Source organism: Protomyctophum bolini (genome assembly GCF_963924005.1).
Source record: "Protomyctophum bolini genome assembly, chromosome: 21".
NCBI classification, from domain to species: domain Eukaryota; kingdom Metazoa; phylum Chordata; class Actinopteri; order Myctophiformes; family Myctophidae; genus Protomyctophum; species Protomyctophum bolini.
Genome location: NC_137882.1, coordinates 16,909,852 through 16,935,835, shown reverse-complemented (window position 1 = coordinate 16,935,835; position 25,984 = coordinate 16,909,852). Strand labels below are relative to the sequence as shown.

The window sequence follows — 25,984 nt, the reverse complement described above, 5'->3', positions numbered from 1 at the left end:
CTCGTCTCCACATCTCTGAATAATCTCTGGCTCACAGAATCTGTAATCACATTATTCATGACATTGTTGGCACACGTATCAGCCACTGTCATGCTTTCTTGTAAATGGAATGGAAGAATATGCGGTCGGTGTCTCTCATTCTGGTTAGTTCTGTAATTTATTTGTTTGGGAGGGATTTATTTGTTGGAACACTTCACCGTTGATTACTTGGACCTCTGGAAATGTTTGGCCTTACCATATTTTATTTTATTGACACAATGTATAAATTGTTAAATAAATGACTAATATATATTTTTAGGTAGGTGCAATTGAAAACTATATCTCATCTTAAATGGAAACCTTAAAAATACTGTGTGCGTGCGAGTGCGCACCAACAGACATCCCCCTCCGTTTTAAACGTGATTTGACACAATAATACTCTTATTACATAAATAATAATCTTAATAATCAATTTTGATCTTGATGACAAGCTTAATTTGAACCTGATAGTCCATAATGGAGCTCAGCTGCTACTGAAAAGCTTGTTGCGCTCATAGACAACTTGAGTCACGTGCCGTAGATAAAACTACATCCAGTATTTTGCCGTCGTTGAGATAAGTGCGGGGCAGTCGACCCGCCAAGGCCTGGCCTAGATATTACATTTAATCATGCGCAGAACTGATATCTATCTGGCACCATGACTTTAGGCTCTATGCACAGCAGTCACTTTGGAGAGAAAGTGGGACTTCACGTCTTACCAATGATACTAATTGACGGCTCTGTTCCATTCTGGTCAAACCGAGTCGTGTTGCGTTCACACGGGAAGACACAACAACACAGTCTACCATTCATTGTCAATTGAAGCCAGCGACATGACGATGCAAAACGCAATGCTGCATGTAGCTGCTCCAAATGATAATCCCATCCCATCCATCTTTGCGTCTGCCCGTGTGAACGCACCATCAGTGTTTCTGATATTGTGCATGAAACACCAGTGGGTCTCAAAGTGTGGTCCAGGGATTCTCATGGTTCCTTGAGGGGGTTCCAAATCTCCCCTTAAAGCTGTGTAACTCTGAGAGCTATGGGGTCCTTGAAATTTAAAGGTTTGAGAACCCCATACTGTGCTACATGAAATAGAACAGAGCCTTCATTAGTGTCTTTGGTAACACCTGTGAAGGAAGGATTTTATTTCCAATATGGCTGCTGTACATGGAGCCTATTGCATTCAAAGCTACCCCCGAAACCATTTCATTGTCTATTTCTAAAGACGCAGAGGTCCTCGGCCTGCTAGCTGAATAGCTCTATTTTGGTTGTATTCTTGCTTTCTCTCCCCTGTGGTCTACTCTCTAGCGAGGGACACTACACTTCATGCTTTCTGTCAGGTCAGCAGGGAGCCTTGCATTATAGATGAGCCACTTGACCTGTACTAAACTGCGAAGTGAGTCCCATGATATTGAGATTTCACCATGCATCGTTTGACTGGTTTAGAGACCAGCTCTAGCTCACTCATGTACAATCAGCATGTCTTCTATGGAAGCATGTTGTGCAGCAAAAATAGCCGATCTGCAAGCTCTCAATACGTACTTGTAGAAAGGCTTTTTTTTATTTGTATTTTTAGATTTGAAGTGGTCAAACTAGATGTATTTTTAGATTGGAGTATTTGAAGTGGTAAAACTAGAAATATCTTCCATATCGGATATTTCATTTTTTGGTTTTTTATTTAAGAATCATTATTTATTTAAGAATAAAACATGTTAACATCATGAATTAAATAAAATAAAGAAAACAAAACATAACAGCAAAAGAACACAAAAACAAACAACAAACAGACAATCCCACCCACCCCTCCCCCCGGGACCAAAGATGTCACAAAATGTCAGGACTCCTACCACTGTGCAATAGGGAAAAATAAATAAATAATAATGACTAAATCATGTCCTTAACCATATCTGCAATATCAGACCAAATATCAATGTTTACTTCTTTCGCTCCGTGCAATCTTGCTGTTGACAATTCCATATAGATGATATCTAGAAAGGTCAAAGCCCATTGGCGAAACGTCAATGTATGAGGTGGTTTCCAGTGCGAAGCAACCATCTTCTTTGCGGCCGTTACGCCAGCAAAGAAGACACGAATACGGGTATTATTTAATGGCAATTGGGATACATCCTTTAATAAGAATAGAGATGGGGAGGGTGTAATGTTAATTTGTAGAATAATTGAAAGTTTAGCAGCAACCAAATTCCAAAATGTGAGGACACTCGGACACTCCCACACCATATGAAAGAATGTACCTATAGTGTTCGGAGTGCAGAAAGTGCAGTTGTGATTATTTAAAATCCGCATAGCACACAATCTGCGGGGGGTTAAGTATGTCCGATGAACAAAATTTAGATGAATTTGTTGATGATCAGGATTCCTAGAAGACAGGACAACATTGGACCACACTGTATCCCAGCTCCAATCTGGATCTAGATTTGGTATGTCATTCCTCCATACAGTATCGACAGCCAAGGTCCCATAACTAGATTCTAATAAATCATACAATATGGAAACAAAACCTCTTGTTTCGGATATTTCATGAAAGCAAAGTCTGTGATTTATTCACCTGGTTGGCAGTATGTAAAATTGCAGCAGGAACAATATTGTGTTAATTGTTTAGGAAACGGCACTTGTACACACACACACACACACACACACACACAAACACACACACACACACACACACACACACGTGCAATATTTTATCTATGCTTTATTCCGTGCCCAATGACTAAACTATGCAATTAAATAAATTGGAGCTCAAACCAGAAGTCACATTCCAAGTGCATATTTGTATATAATTTTCTTCGTGGGAGTTGGATGACAAAGAAAATCTCAGCCCAGACTTTGAAAAACCTGTTTTCCCTGCCTGTGCAAAAACAAATAATAGCTGAGGTAGACAGATTAACAGAGTATTTATTCTAATCATGTGACTGTTACAGTGGTTTAAACAAATAAATCAGGAACTCTTTTTGGCAGTTTGACTGATCATAACCATTGACCTGTTCAGGTCTTGCTAAATGTTTGCTCAGTGTAAATAAGGAATACTGTGTGGTCTGCTTATCCATTATTGTGACACAGCACAGCCATGTTGACGTGTAATGTTTTTCTGTCTCTCTTTCCTGTTGATTTGTATTTTCCCTTCGCCCGCGCTAAGTGGCTAAAAGCCAAGGTAAGTCCGGTCTGTCACATCATGACCCATAGTGTCTGTTACTGATGGACTTCCCCACACCCCCCTTCATCCAATAGTAAATCCCCCCCTCCTTTTTGGCTATTGTAGTCCTTTACATGTCCTATTAACAAATTCATAGTCTACCTAGCCAAGAATCCAGCATAATAGTTGTCATGTCCTCCCTCATAACCCCGCCTCAACCTCTCTCTCCCTTATTAATTTATAAATCCAGTCCTGGCTACATGTACCCAAACGTACATTCTAGGTCTTCTTACTCATGTTGTAGTCCTATCCTCCATGCTTGTGGGTTTCCCAGATTATCTATACATGTAATGTCATTTTAATCTGTGTGATTTATTCATGTTGGATCTATTACTCTGGTTTAATGCAGCATGGCACACGTTATGAAAAATGCAAACGTTAAGTGCTCCTATCTTGCGCCACTACGCCTCGCCTCGGTTGTGTTTGCTTTGCTGAGACGCAAACGCAAGAGGATCATTGTTGGAGGCGTGGCCTGTGTGTGTCTCTGAGGCCGTGTTGAAATCAGTGGTGGAAAAAGTACTTTTTACTTTAGTAAAAATTACAATACTGCAATGTAAGAAATACTCTTACAAGTGAACGTTCATCGTGTAATATCAGATCTACAAGTTCACAACACGTTGCACGGCGACACATTGTGAGCTTGTAGTATATTGTGTATATAGGACTGAAGTGGTTAATGTATGTTGTGTAATAATTAAGTAATAATTTTGTTTTTGAATAATTGGAGTGAAGTAAAAAATCTAATATTTGCCTCTGAGTCAGATTTAGTGGAGTAGAAGTAGGCCTACTGGTAGAAGTATTGGAAATTGGAAACGCTCCGGTAAAGTGCAGGGCTTGAGTAAATGTACTTTATTTGCTTTCCACCACTGGTTGAGATTAAACGGAGGTATCTACCGGTATTCTACCCAGAGTGGTCCACACCTTGTTCCTCTGTGACTGAAAGGCCTCCTGACTCACTGGCTAGCTGGAAACAAACCGCAACAAGCCAGAACTTGATGTCATCACACAAGTGTGACATCATCATTACGTCTCTGTCGGGCAGAAACCTCTCATCTCCGTAACTCTAATTTAGGGAGGGGGAGAAACACATGAAGTTAATCCATTCAGGATGGGAACCCCTTTTGGGGCATTATGTTATACTTTAGCTATTTATTCAGAGCGACTTGCGCTATAGCAAGGTAAACACGAGGTAATGCATCAATCAAATGCATAGAAAATAGCAATCTAGGAATCATAGGTAAACCAAGAACCTACAATCTAAAATAAAAATATTGAAGCTATACACAGTACACACTAGGATGCCAGGTCTACAAATTAACATGGCATCTGTCTACATAACATGCTTATACTACATTATCACACTAAACAAAGCATCAAAAGTAGCAGCTCCACAAGCTTTTGCTACCTTTTGCTGCTTTTGAATTGTAATCCCTTAAAAGTAACATTTTTGGACATGTAGTTTTGGAGGTTTCCACCCGACAGCGACGATTAATAACACCACCCAGGGATGTAAAAAAGACGCTGATATCTGGGAAACCCTAGCATGATGTGATCCTTACTGTTGTAGATGTAGTGATAACAAACTGTCTCTCTCTCTCTGTGAGCATCTGTGTCGAATCAGTGCCGTTTGTGTCTTCTCCAACTACAGCAGCATGGAAACAACCAGGCGGTCAGGGGAGGCACGCTATCGCGGACCAATCCACCCACACAGAAGCCGCCCAGCCCTCCCATGTCTGGGCGTGGCACCCTTGGGTAAGATTTTCTTTTTTTTTTTACTCGGATTGGGGATAGGACAGTCTCTTCCTCTAATTACCATCTAATTTTGTACTGTATATAGTTATACTCTTTTGTTTATCAGGTTGTATTATGAGTTGCTGTTTCTTATTTTTTTCATTAATAATCTTATGTGGGCAATGGGCATGGGTCAAGCAATTCAAGCAAAAATAAATCTATTCTACCTTTTTCATTCATTCATTCACTCACTCACCATGCACATACTGTTATGTTGTCCTGAAAGATACAGTAGTGTCGGATAACGGCATGGCCTGCCTATTCAATCTCCAACTATGGATAGTAACTTACTATAGTATGTGTGCAGTTTGTGAACAAAGCCACACATATCAAATCACAATGCCGTATTTATTCAGTGCAGACTGGCCAGTTGTGTGAATGTCCTTGTGTGGGACTGGTGACACAGTCTATGCTTCATTTGGAAACAACGTTTTCTTTAGATAGATTTTTCAACACTTGGGATTTCATTTTCAATTATGTGCTTAATTTGGCCATTCAAATGGAAGTATTGATTCTGGAATCTGGATAAATTCTTAACAAATATAGACCGGGTTCCCTCAGCAAAAAGCAAAGTGCTTCACAAGAGGATATTGCAATGTTTGTGTAGACTGAGCACTGTTCTCATAAATTGTTTGTCAAGTCTATGGACTTTAATGTTTGTTTAGGGTACTAAATGGCGACGTAAGACATCATGTGGCCGATATACTGTAAATACAGTGGCCGGCGCTCACTTAGTTCACACAAGTGTGATTCTTTTTTTGTTGCGTACCGTACATTGATTATCAACTATTTACACCCCAACTTTCTTGCCCTTCTTAAGAACTTAAACCCTATATACTTTGTTGTATTTTGAGGAGACAGATAGTACATAATAAACTAGATAGTGTGGCTGTGGGTTTTGTAAAGATAAACTTCTTACATGAAGTGTAACAATGTACCTGTTGAATCAACCGTCTTGATATTACCGTGTGCAACTTTGGTAGAGGCTTTAATATGGCTTATTTGTATTAAGAAATGACAACGTTTTTGAAAGACACCAAGGCCCCCAGCAATTGTCTGCCACAGCAGCAGTCTGTGACACTAATCAGAGAGTAATGCCTGGTCGGGTTTTAACAATTACCAAGCAGCTCATCCAGCTGGTTAGACTGGATAGGATTTGTGACACCCCAAGGCACGCTTACGGTACAATACATAGGCCTACAACACTTCCAATAGTTGAGGGGGGCAGGGGCAAGTTAGTTGAACTGGTACCGAGTCACAACCTGGGCCACACACGTTCCAATTCCCCATTGATATTTCCTATATGGCTGTTCATTATTTAAACCTTTTTCATTTTTATGTAAATGAATGCCCTACTTCATCATGCAAGATTGTCGCACAAAAGCGCGACATGAAAAGGCTAATGATCACCTGAGCTATGGCTTTATTTTGAAAATATTAACATATTATGCCAATATATGGCAAGTATATGCAGAATATAGCCTATGCTGCATATATAAAAGGCCATATTCAGGTTCATATATGTGGATAAATAGGAAATATAGGTCTCTATATAGCTTATGAGATTTATATTTCCATGTGGGGGGGTGCGTCAGCTAGGTCAGGACATAACAGTGGTGGGTGCATTTTTTTTTTGACACTTGCTCTGTCAATGCAAACCTATGTTTTATCACAGCTACAGTATAAAGCTCCTTTGAATTGAATTGGAAATTGTGATTTTCTTGGTCGTCGTCAGGCGCAACGCCTCCTATAAGACCCTGGAGCCGGTGAAGCCCCCCACGGTGCCCAACGACTACATGACCAGTCCCGCCCGCCTGGGTGGTGGCCAGCAGCAGAGCCCCGGACGCAACGCCTCCCTCAACCAGAGGCAACGCACACACAGGTACACGCACGTGCACACACATAACTCTACTTTGCGTTGCGGCGGTAATGTGAAGATGGAAATTGCGGTATTTGACGGCCTCCAATTCATGTTTCAGCTGTTTTGAAACCCATTATTGTGCCCTTCACATGTACGTAGTAGCAGTTTGTGTACTGTAGTGAGTTTGTGTACTGTAGTTTGTGTACTGTAGTGAGGCTCGTAATAGGAGTGTTTTTGTTTGTAAGGATTTTACTGCGCAAAGAGCGTGGATGTTAACACTTCCGTAACACCGAGGGTGTTAACGCTTCCGAAAGGGTTAACACCACTTCTTGGTTGTGTATATATAAGATATGTCCACATAAACAGTCAAGAACGCCTCGTACAAAGGACATAAACACTGCCAATGCAGTCGGACGATAGGAGAACAGCCGGTTACTAAGTGCCTATGAGACAGAACATTGTCATGTACGATATAGTTGACTTACCTCAGACACTGCAGACATAAATCATGGATAAAGTAAACAAGGCGGCTTCCTATAGACGGATCCACAAAGGGGTGCCCTGGGCGCAGCCATTACTGAAGTGCAATCAGCACTGAATTGCTACACTAGTCCATGGAGCTGTACCCGGTTGGCCAGGTGTAGCTAATCAGTGCTGATTACACCTCAGTAATGTGGATTTGTCTATGGTAGCTCATACTGAGCAGTACCTTCCTAACTGCTTGGCTGCTCACAACACACACACACACACACACACACACACAGTCACACACACACAGTCACACTTAGACGCACTATGACGTGCACATACTAAAGGTATATGTGATACATGTGGTATATCATGTGATACAGCCCTGGCAGCTGGCATCCCTATTCTGTGCATGTCATAATAGGTGACCCTTTAATTTGGCAAAAAATATAAATCTGTAGGCTCACGACACATCACAATGTAATGTAGTTACATGTTGAGCTTGTAAAATAAAATTGGGTATTTTCAGTGAATAGATTTGATGTAGAGGTAAAAAAAAGAAAAAAATCAAGGAAGTACAAAGAGTGGCTATTAAGAAAGTGCATGTACACGCTGTTATGCACAAACTGTACAGATATACTCCCAGGCCAGCGCACTCAGACAAGGCTGGTGACCAGCTGTGCTGCACCCCCCCCCCCCCCCCCCCCCCCCCCTCTCAGGATCTATTTTTTGTGACGGAACAAGCACAGCCTGTCGATTCTTTGTATTTCATTTTGCAGAAGTAGCACTTTTCACACTTTCTCTTGATCTACAGACAAAGAGTGAGTGTCTCTGTAGCCTCTGTAGCCTAACCCTTAAAGTTCTCAGTCGCCACGACTGATTCCATAGAAAACAGCATGTATTTTATGGAAGCATGTTGCACAGCGAATATAGCCGAACTACAATGCCTCTGTCACGCATTGAGAGATTGCAGATGGGCTATTTTCGGTTATTATTTTAAGATTGGAGCATTCAGAAGCATCTTCCATAAAACCCGAATGGTGTCGGAAATGTCATATAAGCATAGGTTAAAGCCACTCAATCTTGTAGTAGTGCGCGCGATTTTATTTAGCTTTAATTGATGAGAAGGAAGCACATCAATATCGTAATATGATTTTTTCCAAAAGCAATTTCACACAATGAAACGAAAGCACTGTTTGAATCTCTGAGGAGACACCTGCAGACTGCTGCTCTTTGCTAGAGGAAGCAGTGAAAGTACGACTCTCTGAAATTTGAATCTTGAGTTATGCGAGTATGGCTGAAGTCGGAGAAGGCGACAGTTTCTTTCATGAAAATCTGAGTTATGAGCGACCGCAGTTTACTTCATTAGCTAAGAAGGCAGTAATGCTGACTGTGATTCCCATAAATATTACATCACTCTTCGTTTTCCTGCCCTGGCCTCTCCCCACACATGCATGTCTGACACACACTCTCACACACACACACACACACACACACACACACACACACACTCCTCACTTTGTCATTCTCTCACATACCTCCTGAGCTTGCGTCCATGAGTTATACTTTTCCACGCTATTAAAATAATGGCTTCATTAAAAGTTATGGAAGCAGAATAGTTCAGCATTACTGCACAGTATTGGCATAGCATAATAAATCACATTTAGTTGTTGATCGTGATTGCCACCATTCATTAATTATCATACTGAGTAATTGTCAAACATTAGTTCCTTCTCATTGTATATTTAGAGGTCAAAACTAGTTGAAAATGGCCACGCTGTAGCAGCAGGCAATGAATGAATGTGAAATGTATTTTCTGCCACAGATCATGATTTCTGGCAAAGATAATCAGTATGACTTTAGTCAGTCAGCCCTGTCACTATCTGGTCAGTCTACTATTCTCTATTCCCTCAGGTGTTAACACCTACCATCAGCTCCCAGTACCACTACCTACCACATGACTTGCCACACCCAAGACGTGCTACTCATACACCGAGTTGGCTCACAAAGACTCACAATAAGCAAATAATAGCCAGCACTCCGAAGTCCTTCTGGCACTTTTAGTTCGTTTTGTCTGAGGGCGGCAAACAGGGCAACGTCGATCATGTCCGCTCAAAGCACGGAAGCCGAAGCCTTCAGAAAGGCTTTAAACGTATCTGTGCATGCTGCCAGTGGCCGTGCCTTAAATTAATTAAAAGTACCAGAAGGACTTGGTGCTGGCTGTTCCCCTCTTACCAGCGTGTGGTACCATGGTGGCCATTGTGGGAGTGGGTCTCGAGGCCTGTGCATGCTCCGTTATTGCGGTGCCATCGCTATTTGATTACACAGCCTCTGAGCCAGCCCGGCTTATTCAGCTCATCACTCTTTGTCGTCATCCTCAGCTGAGTCCTGGATTTTGTGTGTGTGTGTGTGTGTGTGCATGAACGTACTTGTGTGTGGGTGGGTGTGTGGGTGTGTGCGCGTGCATGAGTGAGTGTGTGTACCAAGTGCCAAGTTTAGCTTCTTTCTCTGTTTTTTTAAATATATATATAGAAGGCTTTGGACAGCTTCTTAAGTTTGTGAGTGGGTGGGTGTGCATTACAGAGACGTTGAGATGAGATTTATATGAAACTCTACCTCTGGAGCGTGAGGCTGCATGTGAAACAGGACCAAGGGAGAGAGCCGAGGGGTCATGTGTAGGTGGAACAGAAAAGGGCGACGGTGCTCTTCATTTCATAGACGACCATTTTGAAAGAAAGACGTGAGATGGAGTGGGAAGAAAACCGGGCTGGGCGTTGGGGTGAAGATGGCCAGGAAGGAAATGGAGTAAATAGAGTCCGGAGGGGACGATGAGGAATGGAATAAGATGTGTTGATGGCAGAGCTAGACGAGATATCGCTCAGCCCTTTTATCCCCTTTAAGGGTGATTTATATTCAGTCGCACACCGAAAATAGCCAATCCCAATCACTGCAAATGCATGACACACACACACACACACACACACACACACACACACACACACACACATTTTAATCATTTATTTATGTCCACATAAGAGATACAAATACAAGGACACAAATATTTACAAGGTGCCGTACAGAATGCAGTCAGCAAATCCCGAACAAATACCCACACACCCTTCAGGGGTACAGGTAACAGCGTCTTCGCCACACACACACACACACACACACACACACACACACTGCCATAAGGCTCTACTATGGATCTCAAATGAGGGATAAAACAATTAATTATGCGATAGATGGTTGCATAGACGGACAGATGTGCAGGAGGGGGTTGACTTGGAACAGAAGGAATTAGGAGGAGGGGGTTCTTGGGATGGAAGAAGATCACTTTGCAGGTCAGGGATGAGGGGAGTCAGAGGAAGGCCTGATAGGGATGAGAGATAAAGGGTGAGAGGGATCGAGGGATCAATGGAATAGCAGGGATAACAGGGATAACAGGGCCAGTCGGGGGTGAGAGGGAGAGAGAGAGGATATAGCAGGCCTCGCCATTGATCTCAAGATCACCTGGCAGTGTTGCCAGATTTTGCAAGAGAAAGCAAAAGCAATCAATCCCAATACAAAGGAAGCGACTTGAATGCTTTAAAGCTACATACGTTACATAGCATTTAAAAAAAATATATATATATATATATATATATATATATATATTGGGATAAATGTGAAATATCTTTGAAACGTAACAGGAACTATTATTTACTAAACAAAGCTCAAAGTTGATATGGCAACACTGCTGTAACAGAGACCCCTGGAGGTCGCACAGGGCGGTGCAGGCTCAGACATACTGGACATTCTGACATTCCTGGGCTATTCCTGGCAGTCGTCTCGCTTATTGACTTCCTATACGTCAACGTGTGAATCCATGAGTTCCATGCAAAGGCATGCATGGCACAATTGTGTGTGACTGTGTGTGTGTGTGTGTGTGTGTGTGTGTGTGTGTGAGAGGCATGTTCTCCCTCTAAATGGGACACAGGAGTGTGTGTGTGTGTGTGTGTGTGTGTGTGTGTGTGTGTGTGTGTGTGTGTGCACACGCACACGCACACCTGTATAAGTGTGCCTAACTCAGCTAACTGCTTTGATACCGTCTGTGTGTAGTTATGGCAGATTGCCCTAAATTAGAAAATGCTCTCTCTCTCTCTCTCTCTCTCTCTCTCTCTCTCTCTCTCTCTCTCTCTCTCTCTCTCTCTCTCTCATCCTCCAGTGGTAGCAGTGGAGGCAGTGGCACTGGCAGCAGGGAGAACAGTGGCAGCAGTGGAATTGGCATGCCCATCGCAGTGCCAACCCCCGCCCTCCCCAACCCTGGACCAGGTGAGAGACACACAGCTGTGACCAATGTGTCAAATTAGGATGCTTAACATTATTGTCTTATCTTACCTTTGTGTGTGTGTGGACCCTTTTCCACCAAGATAACTTTGGTTCTAGAACTGGTTCCATTCTAGATTCTTGGAACCATGGTGCTTTCACAGAACCGGCGCACATATTTTGGTTCCAGCTCTGAAACACGTTCAATATTAGGTGGGAAAAAAAGAACCGACCCAGTTCAACCCCGGTGAGAAAGGGGCTGAGTGTGTCTGTCAACCTATTGGAAAGTGTTTCACAAACATTGCAAGTGTCTGACGGTACAATAATATCCCAGAGGCCTACATCAAAATATCATTGCTGAGTAAAACCGCCCGAATCATTTTTGTTCAGTTCTTACTTGACGAGATAGAATAAAAGTATATGGGTTCGAGCTTTTGCTGCGTGTCACACTTCCCCCCCCCCTATCGCTCTCCCCATTTCCTGTCCGCCTACTGTTAATCTATCAATAAAGACAGAAAATAAAAAAATAAAAATCACACCCTTGTGAAGTGAGGGGCGCTAATATATTAAAGTCTAACTCATGTTGATTAGGTGATGTAATGGTGATGTAAAACAAACGGTGCCAACACAAACATTAAATGCCATTAACAAATAAAGAGACAATATGACGTAATGAGGGACAAAATTACATAACTTTCCCCCTTCATTGTCAATGGCGTTTATTAAACAAATATTGAACGTTAAACCTGTGGCCGGCGCCCCTCAAAAATAATGTACCGCTATATGGGAATTCAGAATGGGTAAAAGAACGCGACCCATGTAGGATGTGTAAATGATGTCATTTACTAAATGACGTCAGACTGTAACTGAAAGTATGAATTTACTTTGCATCTGGGGGGGAGGGGAGAGGGGTGGTGCTTTAAGAGCACACGACACAAAGCCTATGTTTACCAGACGGGGATTATGCCCTGGCCCATTGTGTTCTAAAGCACAGCTGATTTGCTACCTCGCTCTGTAAATAGGCCAAGCGTGTGCTGCTGTGGTGAAAAGATTACTCACATTTTGTACTTGAGTATATGTGCGTATCAATCCTGCAATGTAGAAATACTCTGTTACGAGTAAAAGTCCAGAGTTCAAAATGTACTTGAGCACGAGCACAAAAGTATTGGCATCAAAATGTACTTGAAGTACCTAAAGTAAAAGTACTCATTGTTAGTAGTAAGTTTTCAAATGTATATAAATCTTTTGGAAATAGCAGATCTATGCTTGTAGATTGGCTATTTTAAAATGGCTGAAATATATCGGGAAGTGGTTAATGCATGTTTTGTAAAAATCTTCAAAGTAACTAATAACAGTAAAAAACTGTAAAAGTACAATATTTGGATCCGAGATGTAGTGGAGTAAGTAAAAGTGTCAGTTTGCATGTTCTCCCCGTGTCCCCTAGGGTAGATACCCTCACAAAAACATGCAGTAATCCTGGTCTCTAAACTGCCTCCCCCTGGCCAGCCGGGGCGCCTGATGGAGGGGAAAGGAACTGGTTGGAATAACGTGTTCCTTCCACGCGCTACGTCCAACCAGGGAAACTCCCCCCTGTCAGGTGCAAAGGAGCAACTTGGACACTCAGGCATGAAGGGAGCATGAGTTAAGTCCGTTGCTCTCCCCAGGTTGGCGGAGGGTGTGTAGAGCCCAGGATCACAGTAGATGTCAATGACGAGTTGACACAGGGGTGAAAAATGGGTTACAAAATCGTGGGATAAAAAATATATATATAAAAAAAAAAAAGTCTCATTTGAAATACTAAAGGTAAATACCATCAAAATTGTACTCAAGTACAGTAAATGTGCTGAGTTACTTTCCTGTGAGGCGTAGCATTAACCATTCATGAGCGTTACATGCTCACTACTCTAACTCTACCCCACGAAGCCAGTCTAATTGAACGTGAAATTATTTAGATTGCTGTTCTTTATGAACGAGTTGTGTGTGTGTGTGTGTGTGTGTATGTACACACGCGTGGATTAGAAGATAGAGTTATGGCTGATTTTACACTTAGTTTTGCTTTGGTGTCGTGCACCGAAAGATAGGTGATATACGAGCTTGCGTTGTGACTTGTAGATCGTAAATTTTTCGGCTGTTGTTCTAATTGTTGTTCTAAAACGATTCACAGGTATAATAATGCAAACCTGTGTGTGTATGTGTGTGCGCTTATTTCAGTGTACAACGGGCCACCGCTCTGCCAGTAAACTAATCACCATGGCAACACTCGCTGTATGCTGCATACTGCAAAGTACCCCCCCTAAAAATAAGGGGTCTAAATGAAGTTGAGGTGTTTAATCATTCTGAAGGGCATTACTACCGCCACATCATACATTATCCCGCTTATTGCACGGCTACTTTATTAATAAGTTGACCCAAGGGTTGTAACAACAGAACAAGGTATTTCCTTGCTTAATGATATGAGAGTATTCCATACTGTAAGTGTCGCACGAGTTGATCAAATATAATCAATTTGTGGTTACTCCATCGTCTATTTCTCGCTTCAAATGTTTTCAAAAACATTCTTGAGAGCAACGTTTGGTTGTAAATGACATGGTGTGTTTGTTTACATGGCTGTCATGTTGGATGCAGCATCAAATCCAAGCAGCGCAGCCATAGAGGCTATAGAGCGGAACGGTCATTATCAAGAAATAACACACTGATTGACCAATCAGAAGCAAGCATTCAACTAAGCCGTGTAATAATTTCTAATAGCACCAGCACCAGCACTCAGCCAGTGGTTTGGGGGCCACCAATGGTCCTTGAGGGGGTTCCAGGTGGTCCCCAGCTAAATGATGGAGAGTTGGTAACCAAATGGACCCTTATGAATCTATAACTCTTGAGAGCGTAAAATGAAAACAAATGGACCCTATTTTCAGGTCTATCTGGTTTCATTTGATGCTCTCAATAGTTAACTTATTGTTGAACATCTGCATTACTGAATTTACAATTGATCGAATTGTTGCATAAGAAGAAGAGACTGGAGCAGCACGGACATTTAGAGCCTTTTATTTAGGTGCCAAGTATACAAACGACTAACGTTTCGACCTTGCAGTCTTCATCAGAGTCATGAGTCACTTATCTCCTATGGTACCGCATCAATACGGCATAGACTTGTGCACAAAATCCTATTCAACGACAAGTTTTGGCTCTCAGAGGAGAGGATACATCTCATCAAATGGTGCTCCGTGGCTCTAACGCAGAATAAATAATGAGACCTCGATATGAAAAGGGTTGAAGACCATTGATTTAATAGCACCAGCAGCACCTACAGTACGCCAGCCTATCCATCCACCTAACATTATTATTTGTTTGGGCCGGGGTTCGACTCGTTTCAGTCCCCATCTCCTCCCCCACATGGTCGCCTCCTCCGGGCGCTCCTCCGCCCCCTCCCCCTCCTCCTCCTCCACCTCCTCCACCACCACCAGCTCCTCCTCTGCCAGTGGGGCTCAGTAGTGCCCCCCCAGTGGCAGCACCGTCTGCAGGTGAGACCCCCCCCCCCGCTCCCCTCATCCTCCTCCTCGAGGCCTCTGAGACGGACCACCGCCAGCCTCTTCCTCTCCTCTCTGGGTGGTGGATATGACCGGCCGTCGGTCCACTCTGGGGGGGTCTGTCTGCTCATGACAGCCATGCATGAAGGAGAGTCTGTGACTGCGGGGGTCTGTGTGTGTGTGTGTGTGTGTGTGTGTGTGTTTGAGAGAGGGAGAGAGAAAGAGAGATGTTTTATGTGTAAGCCTGCTTTTGTGTGTGTGTGTGTGTGTGTGTGTGTGTGTGTGTGTGTGTGTGGGGGGGGGGGGGGGGGGGGGGGGGGGGTCCGGCTTTCTGTCCAAATCACTGTCCACAGTGTTTCTATACACTCTGGTGATTGGGTGGTGGTGGTACTTCCTCATTCTCTTCCAATCATAATACGTTTCACAAAGAAGTCTCTAAGCCAATGAAATAGCCTGTTATATTATTAAGCCTAGAGCCCAAACCACACCAGGGTCGGGTCGGGACAAAAGGTTTTTTACGGTAAACCACATCAATGCAACTCATTGAGTTGCATCAGTATGGTTGACCTTAAAAAAACCTTTTTGTCCCGACCCGACCCGACAAGTTTGGGCTTGAGTGTTCAACTTGTAAAATGTGCATATTATAACCGTGAGACAAATGCAATTCAATTAATTAGAATATATAATATGTAGGCCTTATTACAGACTGGATGAAGGTGTATTTATACAGTTTATTATGCAAAAATGCATACACCTATGGAGATTTAGAGACTTCTTCTATGCAGGTACAGTATTGTGTCCCAAATGTTTCTTCCTTTTCTCAAATAAATGATATTATTATTGGTGAGATTCATTCACTCGCAAATAATTGAGCGGCACAAGAATGTATTATGTCATCACTATATAAGCTACCTTATGCTTGTAATTATGGTTGTAACAAGAGCCTTTCATGTTGACATAAAATTCTCCTGTATTATTCTGAATTTCATGAATGATCACTTGAAAACACCAGTTCACCGATCGATGAGGTCTTGTGGCTGTCGATGTTTCGCCTTAACAGGGATTTATACTTTGTTATGTGCCAAACACGTTAAAATAGCAAATCTACTTTACAAGGTAGAGAGGGAATAAAAGGAAAGTCATGAAGTCTATCTGTAGGTTTGTCTGCTGCTATGTTTTAGAGTCCCTGTTTCCTTTGGTCCCACCCATGGCAGTTTAAGGCATGGGTCTTCAACAGGAAGCCAAGTATAGAGCCAAAGATCACGTTTACTAAGTATTGACGGTTTAATGGTGGTTAAATGTCACATAAAGATAAAATACACGTTAACATGAATCCAACACACACTGATGATACTGTTGTCAAACAAGTCTATGAAGCCATCTATGAAAAATCTACACAATTGTATGCAATAGCTAGTGTATGCAATATGTATACATACTGTAGTTGCATACACTACATACTGTAGCATTCATGTGCGGCATTTTTGTATCTGCTCGCCGAGAGTTCAAATATTTTCAACGCGGGTGTTTGGAAGCGTTTTTCTTTTTTGGAGAGTGACTTGTGTTTTCAGATGGGAAAAGCTTTGGTTGGACTTGGACTGGACAGACACCGCCTTCAGAACAGTCTTTCTCTCGTGTGCGGGGGCTGTTCTGTTATCTAGCAGTGTCAACAGGAAATGCCCAAGTAATACAAAACGAATCGCTCAGCCTTCCTCTCTGCCCTTCTTTCTCCTATTCTCTATTTCACAAACACACACACACACACACACACACACACACACACACACACACACACACACACACACACACACACATACCACACATGCACGCTCAGCTTTGTCAATAGATGCAGTCTGGCATGGCAGCACGTGAACGGTCCAAGATCTAATGTTGGCCTGTTGCCCTCGTGTGAACTCAGCGGAAATCTCAACACTTTGAAGGGCATTTTAATATGGGTTAATATATTCACTTGCCCGCTTCTTATCACCTCACAGGGGGGAGTTACCCTGGTAGGAAGGAACACGTTATTCCAACAAGTTCCTTTCCCCTCCATCAGGTGCCTGAGCTGACCTGGGGGAGGCAGTATAGTGGACCAGGATAACTGCATGTTTTTGGTGAGGGTACCTACCCTAGAACTTTGAGTGCGTTGTGAAACAGGTATAGATTCCACGATCGGGCGGATTTCGACAATATACCTCTCAGACCGTCTTGCTTCCTTACAGTGGCTACCTGTGACTGTACAGCAAGAATTCAGAGGAAAGAGCATGGTGCTTAAAAACAGAGCTTGTTCGTAGCCTGCGAGATCAGCCCCAAGGGCAGTCTGTGTTTTTGCCTCTATTAGCTTTCCTCTGCTGCTCTCTCTGGGTTATCTGAGCCTCTTCTGTGCCATTCTGTCTGGTTAAAAGTCTTAAGTGCATCTGAAGTGCAGGTCTATTTTACGGTTCCCTCGGGGGGAGTTGTGTTGTTCAGTGGTGCTCTCTGATATATGCCTTTTTTAACACTATTACCAAAATGCAATGATTTATGTTGGCTTTTCCCCATTGCTCTCTCTCTCTCTCCCTGTGATCTCATTGGTGGATGATGTGGTTGGAATCTTCTCTGCAGGTTAGGGCACCTGATCAATGTTTTTTTTAACCACTTAAACCCTGAGTACTTGGCACCCTCCCTTTTTTACACTCTACACAAAAATCTCCTTGCCAAAAAATAACCGATCTACATGCTCACAATGTGTCACAACATGACGCATTGTGAGCTTGTAAGAGCTTTCACAGAATTTGGCCTATACCAAGAATAGGGACTGAGTGTTCATGTGGTTAAATAGTGAAATAAGAATCTGTTCCTTTGCAATCTTACTAATCGTATTCCGGGTACTCTGTTTCTCCTCTCTTTCATCCTCCACTCATCCCCCTTCCTATCTCGTCTGCCTAACCCCCCTCCCCCGACCCCCCCCCCCTGCCCCTCCCCCCTCCTCTAACCCCCCATCCTTTCCCCATCCATTCCTGGGTGTTTTCTTCTAGTGGTTGCCCCCGGGCCGGGTCTGGGCCCCGCTCCCATGTCCCAGTTCGGGACCATCTCGCGGCAGATCTCGCGGCACAACTCCTCAAACTCCTCCGTTTCTATGGTTTCGGCCACGGGCACCTACAGGCGGGCGCCGTCGGTCACCTCCCAGTACTCCTTGCAACAGCAGCAGCTTCAGCTTCAGCAACAACAGCAGCTACAGCAGCTTCAGCAGCAACAGCAGCTACAGCAGCCTCACATTAATGGAGGCACCCCGGGCTATGGTCAGAACTCAAGTAAGACAACCCACACCCCCATATTTTCAAGCCTTGTTAAGGTCCACCACACCGACGACGTTGATGGTGGTAAGTGTTGGAAAGCGTCTGTCGCCCAAAGTCTGCTGTCGCGGCCGACGATATAAAAAAGATATCAAGCCAAAGGATATTTTTTTTAGCACCAGCTCTCAGGTGCATTCATACTTAATGTTCCATCAGTAGACCACACAGACAAAGTTCACGGCTTCAGGCAAACATAACAAGGCAGAGCAGCAGTTGGTATTGAATAAATACTGAATACAACGCTGCTGCTATAGTCCTCCTGAAGGTCAAGCTTGAATTTCTGAAGGAATTATTGACTTTCTGCTTTCTGTGAAGTCTGAAAGTGCAGCCTTAAGGCTTTTTGCTTCGTCTCGCGTTGGGATGTTTTAGTATTGATGTGGTAACGCCTTGTCCTTGGATTCTCCATCAGATACAACACAGACAGACAGTCAATATCTGTGTATGATAGACGTGGACTTGGCAGCTTTTTGGCCTCACCTAAAAGCATACTTTGAAGGGTAACATTCATTAAGGAAGAGTGGGACGTCGATGTAAAATTGGCTATTTGGTACAAAACTAAAGTGTTTGTGTGTGTGTGAGACTGTTTGTGTGGTGTGCGTGTGTGTGTGTGTGTGTGTGTGTGTGTGTGTGTGTGTGTGTGTGTGTGTGTGTGTGTGTGTGTGATCATGATTGAACATTGATAAGGCCTAATATTTCTACAATTGCTACAAAACCTGTATGTGTCCAATAATGTTGGCAGTAAATTTAAGTCTGAGAATGATGTAGTTGGTTTAGACTTATTTTGGACAGAATAGTACATTTTACAGTACGTCGAGGTGCCCAGTCTTCCTTTGTGCCACTCTTCTTCCCTATCCCATGTAATAATGTACAGTACTTTGCTGTGCAGCACACAGCTTTTGTTTTTCGTCTTAGCACTAATCTCATTAGTCACATACTTCCTTCCAGTGGTTCTGATCCTTTTCTCCATGGAGCCCCCACTTCTTATATCTGACAATAGCTGAGCCCCCCCGCACGCACACAGGTTTGTGTGTGTATGTGGTAGACACACGATTTTGTGTGTCCACTGTAATGTGGTACAAGGTGACACGCATCCAAAGGTGTTCACTGACTTTTGTTCTCTCTCTATTTTCTTTTTTGGGGGGGGGTTATTTTTGGGTTCCTTCTGTCCTGTGACTTGCTTTTGATGCTCCTGTGTGACGCTGTAGTATGATTAAGTAGGGCATTAATCTGCGAAAAAAGCTACAATATGGAGATAAGCGGTTTACTTTAACTGAACACATCAGTGTTCTAAACTTAGTGTTTTGGAACCTCATGGGGAGACCTCGACCTGTACGATTTTAGACCAGCGTCACAGTGACAAGACTGTGACATCTGAAATGGAAGGAAAGGGGAAACGTATGAAAGGCAATTAACTCTTGAACCTGTAACAGGCATCAACCCTGAACTGATATGTTCCCAGTTCCTGGTGATTAATACATTTCTTTATTTACAGTTGGAGGAATGTGTTGGACGAATGCATAAAGATCGGTCATGTTATAAAACGTACATTTCAATGGCCATTACTGACCATGTCCCTTACTTACTTAATTGGGTTCATCGGTATTCTAAAAGCCAGACTCAAATCACACTGTCGTGTGCCCGCAGGTAGATTTTTTTGCCAACGGCTGATTCTGTCTGGCTTATTAGCCAGGCTAATTTTAGTTGCCATGCTGACTGAGGTATTGTGCAGAACAGCGACTCCCTCTGGTCATAAGTAGTCATTTAGTTTGGATTGGTCCAAGGGTGGGTTAAATGGGTGCACAGCGCACACGCCTCAACAAGTCTGAGTTAATACCTGGAACGCATCTGTGTCACCTTTAGCTTTTAACCATTTGCTTTAGTCTTTAGTTGTATATTCTTTTACAGCAAACATTTTTAACTCAAATGTTTGCTTCTGGGGGTCCCTAGAACAAAAATATTTTTAGATGGGCGTCAGTTTTTGAGAACCACTGACATAGAAAACTGTTTTGATTTAGAAGTCATTTGTAGAATCAGGTCCTCAGATCTTAATGGGTTAAATCAACACTCAATATCTTTTGCTGCGTGAACTAGGGCATTCACTTCTAGTCATTTTTACTAGTTCACTAGTAAGGTTTTCTTTTTTTTGTACATTTAAAAACTGTGTACATTGGTGACTATAACTATAATCTACCTGATCTTGAGGCCTACAAAATCGGGACTTTTTTTTCTTTTCTTCAACTAGTCTTCAACTAGTACCAACAAGGTCGACTAGTAGATTTACTAGTCGACTAGTCGTTGCTTAATGCCCTTTAGTGTGAACGAGGACAAATCCCACGCTGCGGTTAATCCCACCGGGAGTTTATCGTCCAAATCTCCGTGACCAGCAGATACCATGAGGAAATCCCGTCACGGTCACAGCAAACATCACTCCAACTTTGCAGCAGCACCACAGTGTCACTGTCACCGCACGGCACGCGTGTCTAATCCCACCGTGTCACCCCTGTTCACATTCCACTGGCTGTCTGGGTGTGGTGGATGTTGTCTAATCTCACTATACACTGGGATTTTGTGTGGGTTTATACTTGTTCCCTCTTCTCCGTCTTCTCTGTCAGTATTGTTTGCTTGGGATTGGGGAAGCACTTGGTGTAGTTCACACAAAACAATACTTATTTTCGATCAATATCGCACGCCATGAAGCATTGAACTTGTTGATTTTATTTTAGTTTTTTTGTCTCATTCCTATGCCAATAAATCAATGGCTGCTCTACGGATAAATTATTATTGGTTTAGGAATTTGGGGGGATTTTCTTTCCCCAATACTTCATGGGGTGAGTAATTGATTGAATATGTAATTTTTTTGGGTGAACCATTCCTTTAACGGTCTCCTATCCCATTCTTGGTGACTGATTGGCTGTCGTTTCTCTTCCTCCCTTCTCCAATGTCATCCACACACTTTCCCTGTGCCTTTCACTCTTTCGCTCCCATTCTTTCTTCTGTATCTCTCTCTCTCTGTCTCTCTCTCTCTCTCTCTCTGTCTCTGTCTCTCTCTCTCTCTCTCTCTCTCTCTCTCTCTCTCTCCGTGCTGGCTTTCAGTGTCTATCGCCCCACCTCCTCCACCCATGGCCCAGCTGACTCCACAGATCCCACTGACTGGCTTTGTGGCCAGGATGCAGGAGAGCAGTAAGTGCAGAGAAGAGCCCAGACAAGACATCCATCGATTTCATTATCCTACGCTCCGTCCTACCTAACCCCTCCCCCTGTCTCTATACACAACACACCTCTCTGCATGCATTGTGCTTGTTCCCCTTCTCTGTCTTTGTCTGTCTAGCCCTTTCTGACCTGAGATCAGATTCTAAAAATGTCGATTTTTTCAAAAATAGCAGACTACAAGCTCGTAGCGCGCCACTCGGTCGCGCGCTATGAGCTTGTAGATCTGCTATTCTTTTCCCCGCCTAAAATGGGCTAGACTAGAATGTGTGTCCCACCCTCGTCATCAACGCTGGATTACTAACATGCAATCATCAAAGACGGTATTTTTCACTATTTTGTTCGTAAAAAGGTATCTGACTGGTTCAATCATCGCGTATATTAGACCTTTATTGATCACACTGCGAGGGAAATTCAGTTGTCATAGCAGCAGCACGGCAAGAAAAGAAGAGGTGCATCTAAGCTCCAAGAATTACAAATAAATAGAGGGGGTAACCACAGATTAGAGACTTGGGGCCCTATTTTCGCCAGTGCTTTACCCCTTATCCTTAAACCTCTTAGCCGATCTACAAGCTCACAACGCGTCGCGCACAGCTTGTTGATCAACTATTTTTTTTAAAGATTAACTATTTAAAAAAGAAAATGTAATAGTTCAAGTCGCCAATCTACAAGCTCTGTAAGTGAACTGACCTGGCAGACCTTAAAATCCTTGTTTTGGGAGTTTCATTCCAATTAACAACAAAATAAATGTAATGTGTATGGATGATCTTGTCCTCTATAAAATAAAAGTAGTGGTATTATGGAATTCCAGGGTACACTCTACTGCCCCCTGTTGGCATTTTGTGGATACAAACCAATATCTTGCAATAGCAATGCAATGTTTTATACTGACAGTTTTGAGTTGTGTCTTATGTCTGGAGAATCTATGAGATCATGCCAATAATAATCAGACTAAACTGATATTAATTGAAGATCAGCTGTTTGTGACTTATGATTTTTCCTTCCCCACTGCATTTACTAATTAACATGAGCTAGCCAAATCAGCAGGGATATATTACAGTATAAAACACTTGAAAGGGCTTTATGTTGAAATGTACAGAGGAATTTTATGCAGGATGTTTATCACAATGTATCTCCTGCTGCCTGGCATACACGCTTTTGCATGTACCCCCCCCCCCCCCCCCCCCCCCCCCTTTAAGATTATTATGCATGATTTCTTTGCCGTTTTATTATACCAAAATGCTTGGTAGCATGTGGAGTATGCCATGTGTACAGGCCAGGGCCTATGGAGTTCTTCCTGATATGTTCGACATGACCGGGGGGGAAAGCCCCTTTGACAATATTCACACAGTCACCATTTTGCTCTAACCTCATACTCTGGATGAAATAAGAGCATACATTTAAAGGACGACTTCATGCATCTTCATGTAATTGATCATCACTAATGCTCACGATAATATGGTATATCAAATAAACTTGTATCAGGATGTACTTTCAAACAAAGTGTTTTTTGACTGTCATAATTTGACCCCCCCAGTATCAGGATGTATTAGGATGTTGATATTCATTCATCAGTCAACACTCCCCACTCACAGGTTACAAAATCGCGGGATAAAACATTTATAAAAAATAAATAAGCTAAGAATATTAATGAGCCATGTTCACCCATAATCTGACTCTCTCTCTCTCCATCCATTGCTCTTCCACCAGTTGCAGACACGCCCACTCCGCCGCCCCCTCCCCCTCCAGACGATCTGCCCCTGTTTGATGACTCCCCACCCCCTCCGCCCCCACCTCCCGTGGACTACGAGGAGGGGGAGGAGGACGCAGACCCCGACGCGGCCGTGGTTCACTACAATGACCCCTACGCAGACGGAGACCCCTTGTGGGCGCCCAAGAACTACATTGAAAAAGGTGCGCTCAAAAGGAGCCCTATATCTTATTACCCGAACACTGGGCCGTCGCCCATTTGTCCAATTTTTATGGGTCATCGCATTTTCTTTTACCTACATTTGATATGCTGGTGTGTGTGTGTTTTTCAAGATTTTTTAAATAATTGTATACTGTATGTTAACACCTTTACTGCGTTATAAATCATAATAAGTTATGTTCCCTCCCAGTGTTTACACTAACCTTTGAAGAATCGCAGCGTCTTAGCCTCACTCACACTGTTGCATGTCTTGTGTCTTGTCCGTGTTTTAATGGCCGCCCCAATGCATTTCCAATGGAAGTCACATGGTTTGAGGCTTCGTACACACATATCAGAGGAACATGCTCTGTGCTGTCGTGTTTCATGGCCACCTCAATGCTTTTCCAATGGAAGTCACGTGGTTTGACCAAACAGTTGTGTGTGATGGGGAGAGGGGGGCAATCAAACACAAGTGTTTGGTCAAACCACGTGACTTCCATTGGAAAAGCATTCAGGCGACCATGAAACACAGGCAGAACACAGCACAGTTGTTCTTTATGTGTGTACGAAGCCGCACGAAACATTTTTGTTTGATGGCTGTGTTGTGCCCCCCTCCCCCGCATCAAACAAAAATGTTTTGTCAAACCATGTGACTTCCATTGGAAATGCATTGGGGGGCGGCCATTAAACACGGACAAGACACAAGACAAATGTTGTATGCATGTTGCAACAGTGTGAGCGAGGCCTTAATCATCTAAAAACGTGAAACGATAACGACACCCTCTCCCTTTTTCCTCAGTGGTCGCCATCTACGACTACTGCAAGGACAAGGACGACGAGCTGTCGTTCATGGAGGGTGCCATCATCTACATCATCAAGAAGAACGACGACGGCTGGTATGAGGGCGTCAGCGGCGGCACCACTGGCCTCTTCCCGGGTAACTACGTGGAGTCCATCATGCACTACGCCGACTGAAGAGGTGGCGCGCGCTGCCCGCAGCGTGCCGAGACCACTCGCCGCTTTATTTATTCAGTCATATCGTCCCCCTCAGAAGAAATTAAAGTGGATAGTTCACCCCTCGAAATTACTTCTTTTTCATGGAGCCTTGAATTCATGGAGAAAGTTTTTGTTTTTGTTTGCACTCCTGTCCTGAGACATATTTTTCTTTTTAATGCATTTTATGATTATTGGCTCAGGAATGCGACGAAAACCAAAAACTCAAGGCTTTATGGTGTGTGTAATTGATAGAAAAGAACAAGTAATTTCTTGCGTGAACTACTCCTTTAACAGCAGACTGACTCCATAAGTTGCACAGCCGTACGTGCTTCTTTATGATATGACAGAATGTTCTTCTTCCCTTCATCGATAAATGCAGATAAATGGAAAATAAATATATATATCTATTTTAGTTTATTTTTGGTGTTATAATATGAGCGGGCGGGCGGGTGGGGGGGAACATATATGAAATGTGTAAAAGCCCCGAGTCATAACGTTTGTCGCACGACAGAGCATAATTTAGGTATAAAAGAATAATGTTTTTTTTAAAGATTGAACTGCCCTCTGTTTGCAGTCTTTTTGGGGACTTTCCAAAGAGATGGTTTTGGCATAAACTGAAGGATGTACGTACATTACTGCGTTCCTGCACAATTCAGATTCAGCATAGAGCAATAGAGCATTCTCCCAATCAAGCCGTTTCCTTAATTCCATGTGAATATAAGTATATCAGCTTTTGATGGAATAAAATGTAATTGAAATGTCCTCACTGGAGGCAACATGATCAAATTATGTCAGTGAAAGTGTTATTTTTAGTTGTATATACTAATAACGTGAGCTGCAGCCAATTGGGTCTCTGTGGTGTAAATTCAATGAATGTCGATAATATACTGTACCAGTTTTTTCTTAAGCCGTCTGATACTGTAACGGTGCCAATTTTGTTCAGACACCTCATCATCCCGATCTAATTTGGCCCTCCTGTTAAGAAACTAACCAACCACACATGCAGATTGTCTGTCCATATATTGTATTTCAATGTTTTTGAAGACTCCTGGAATTCAGTCTTGGCGTCATTGCGGCATGCATAACTCTAAAAGGATGTATTGTGTAAGGTGACATGCTTCCATTTGTGATGTAAATGTACCACGGCCATCTTTAGGTTCATTGTTTTATTGTTGAAATCACTGAATTTGTTTAGACGAGGTTATTTTGTAGACTCCCAATGATTTTCTTTTCTAAGCGCTGATTTTTGTATTAAAGTATTTGAAGTCGGTGACATTGAAAGGTTCTTACAACTAATCACAACTGATATAGAGCATAGCATTTTGATTCATAAAGTTCTTGACAATAGAACAC

General features: G+C 42.9%; 1 protein-coding gene across 7 annotated transcripts in view; it reads left to right on the top strand.

The window, feature by feature from the left end:
* The window catches only part of abi1a (abl-interactor 1a), a 66,685-nt gene extending 41,617 nt beyond the window's left edge, over positions 1–25,068 (top strand). The window contains exons 4-11 of one of the 7 annotated variants that reach the window (XM_080794115.1): positions 4,884–4,987; positions 6,762–6,908; positions 11,560–11,666; positions 15,032–15,178; positions 18,202–18,477; positions 21,613–21,699; positions 23,437–23,640; positions 24,435–25,068. In XM_080794115.1, coding sequence (XP_080650241.1) covers positions 4,884–4,987; positions 6,762–6,908; positions 11,560–11,666; positions 15,032–15,178; positions 18,202–18,477; positions 21,613–21,699; positions 23,437–23,640; positions 24,435–24,610 — 1,248 coding nt within the window. In that variant the 3' untranslated portion in view covers positions 24,611–25,068. The remainder of the gene's footprint in view (positions 1–4,883; positions 4,988–6,761; positions 6,909–11,559; positions 11,667–15,031; positions 15,179–18,201; positions 18,478–21,612; positions 21,700–23,436; positions 23,641–24,434) is intronic. The other 6 variants (XM_080794117.1, XM_080794118.1, XM_080794116.1 and 3 more) reach the window with 6 other exon arrangements.
* The last annotated feature ends 916 nt before the right edge of the window (positions 25,069–25,984 follow it).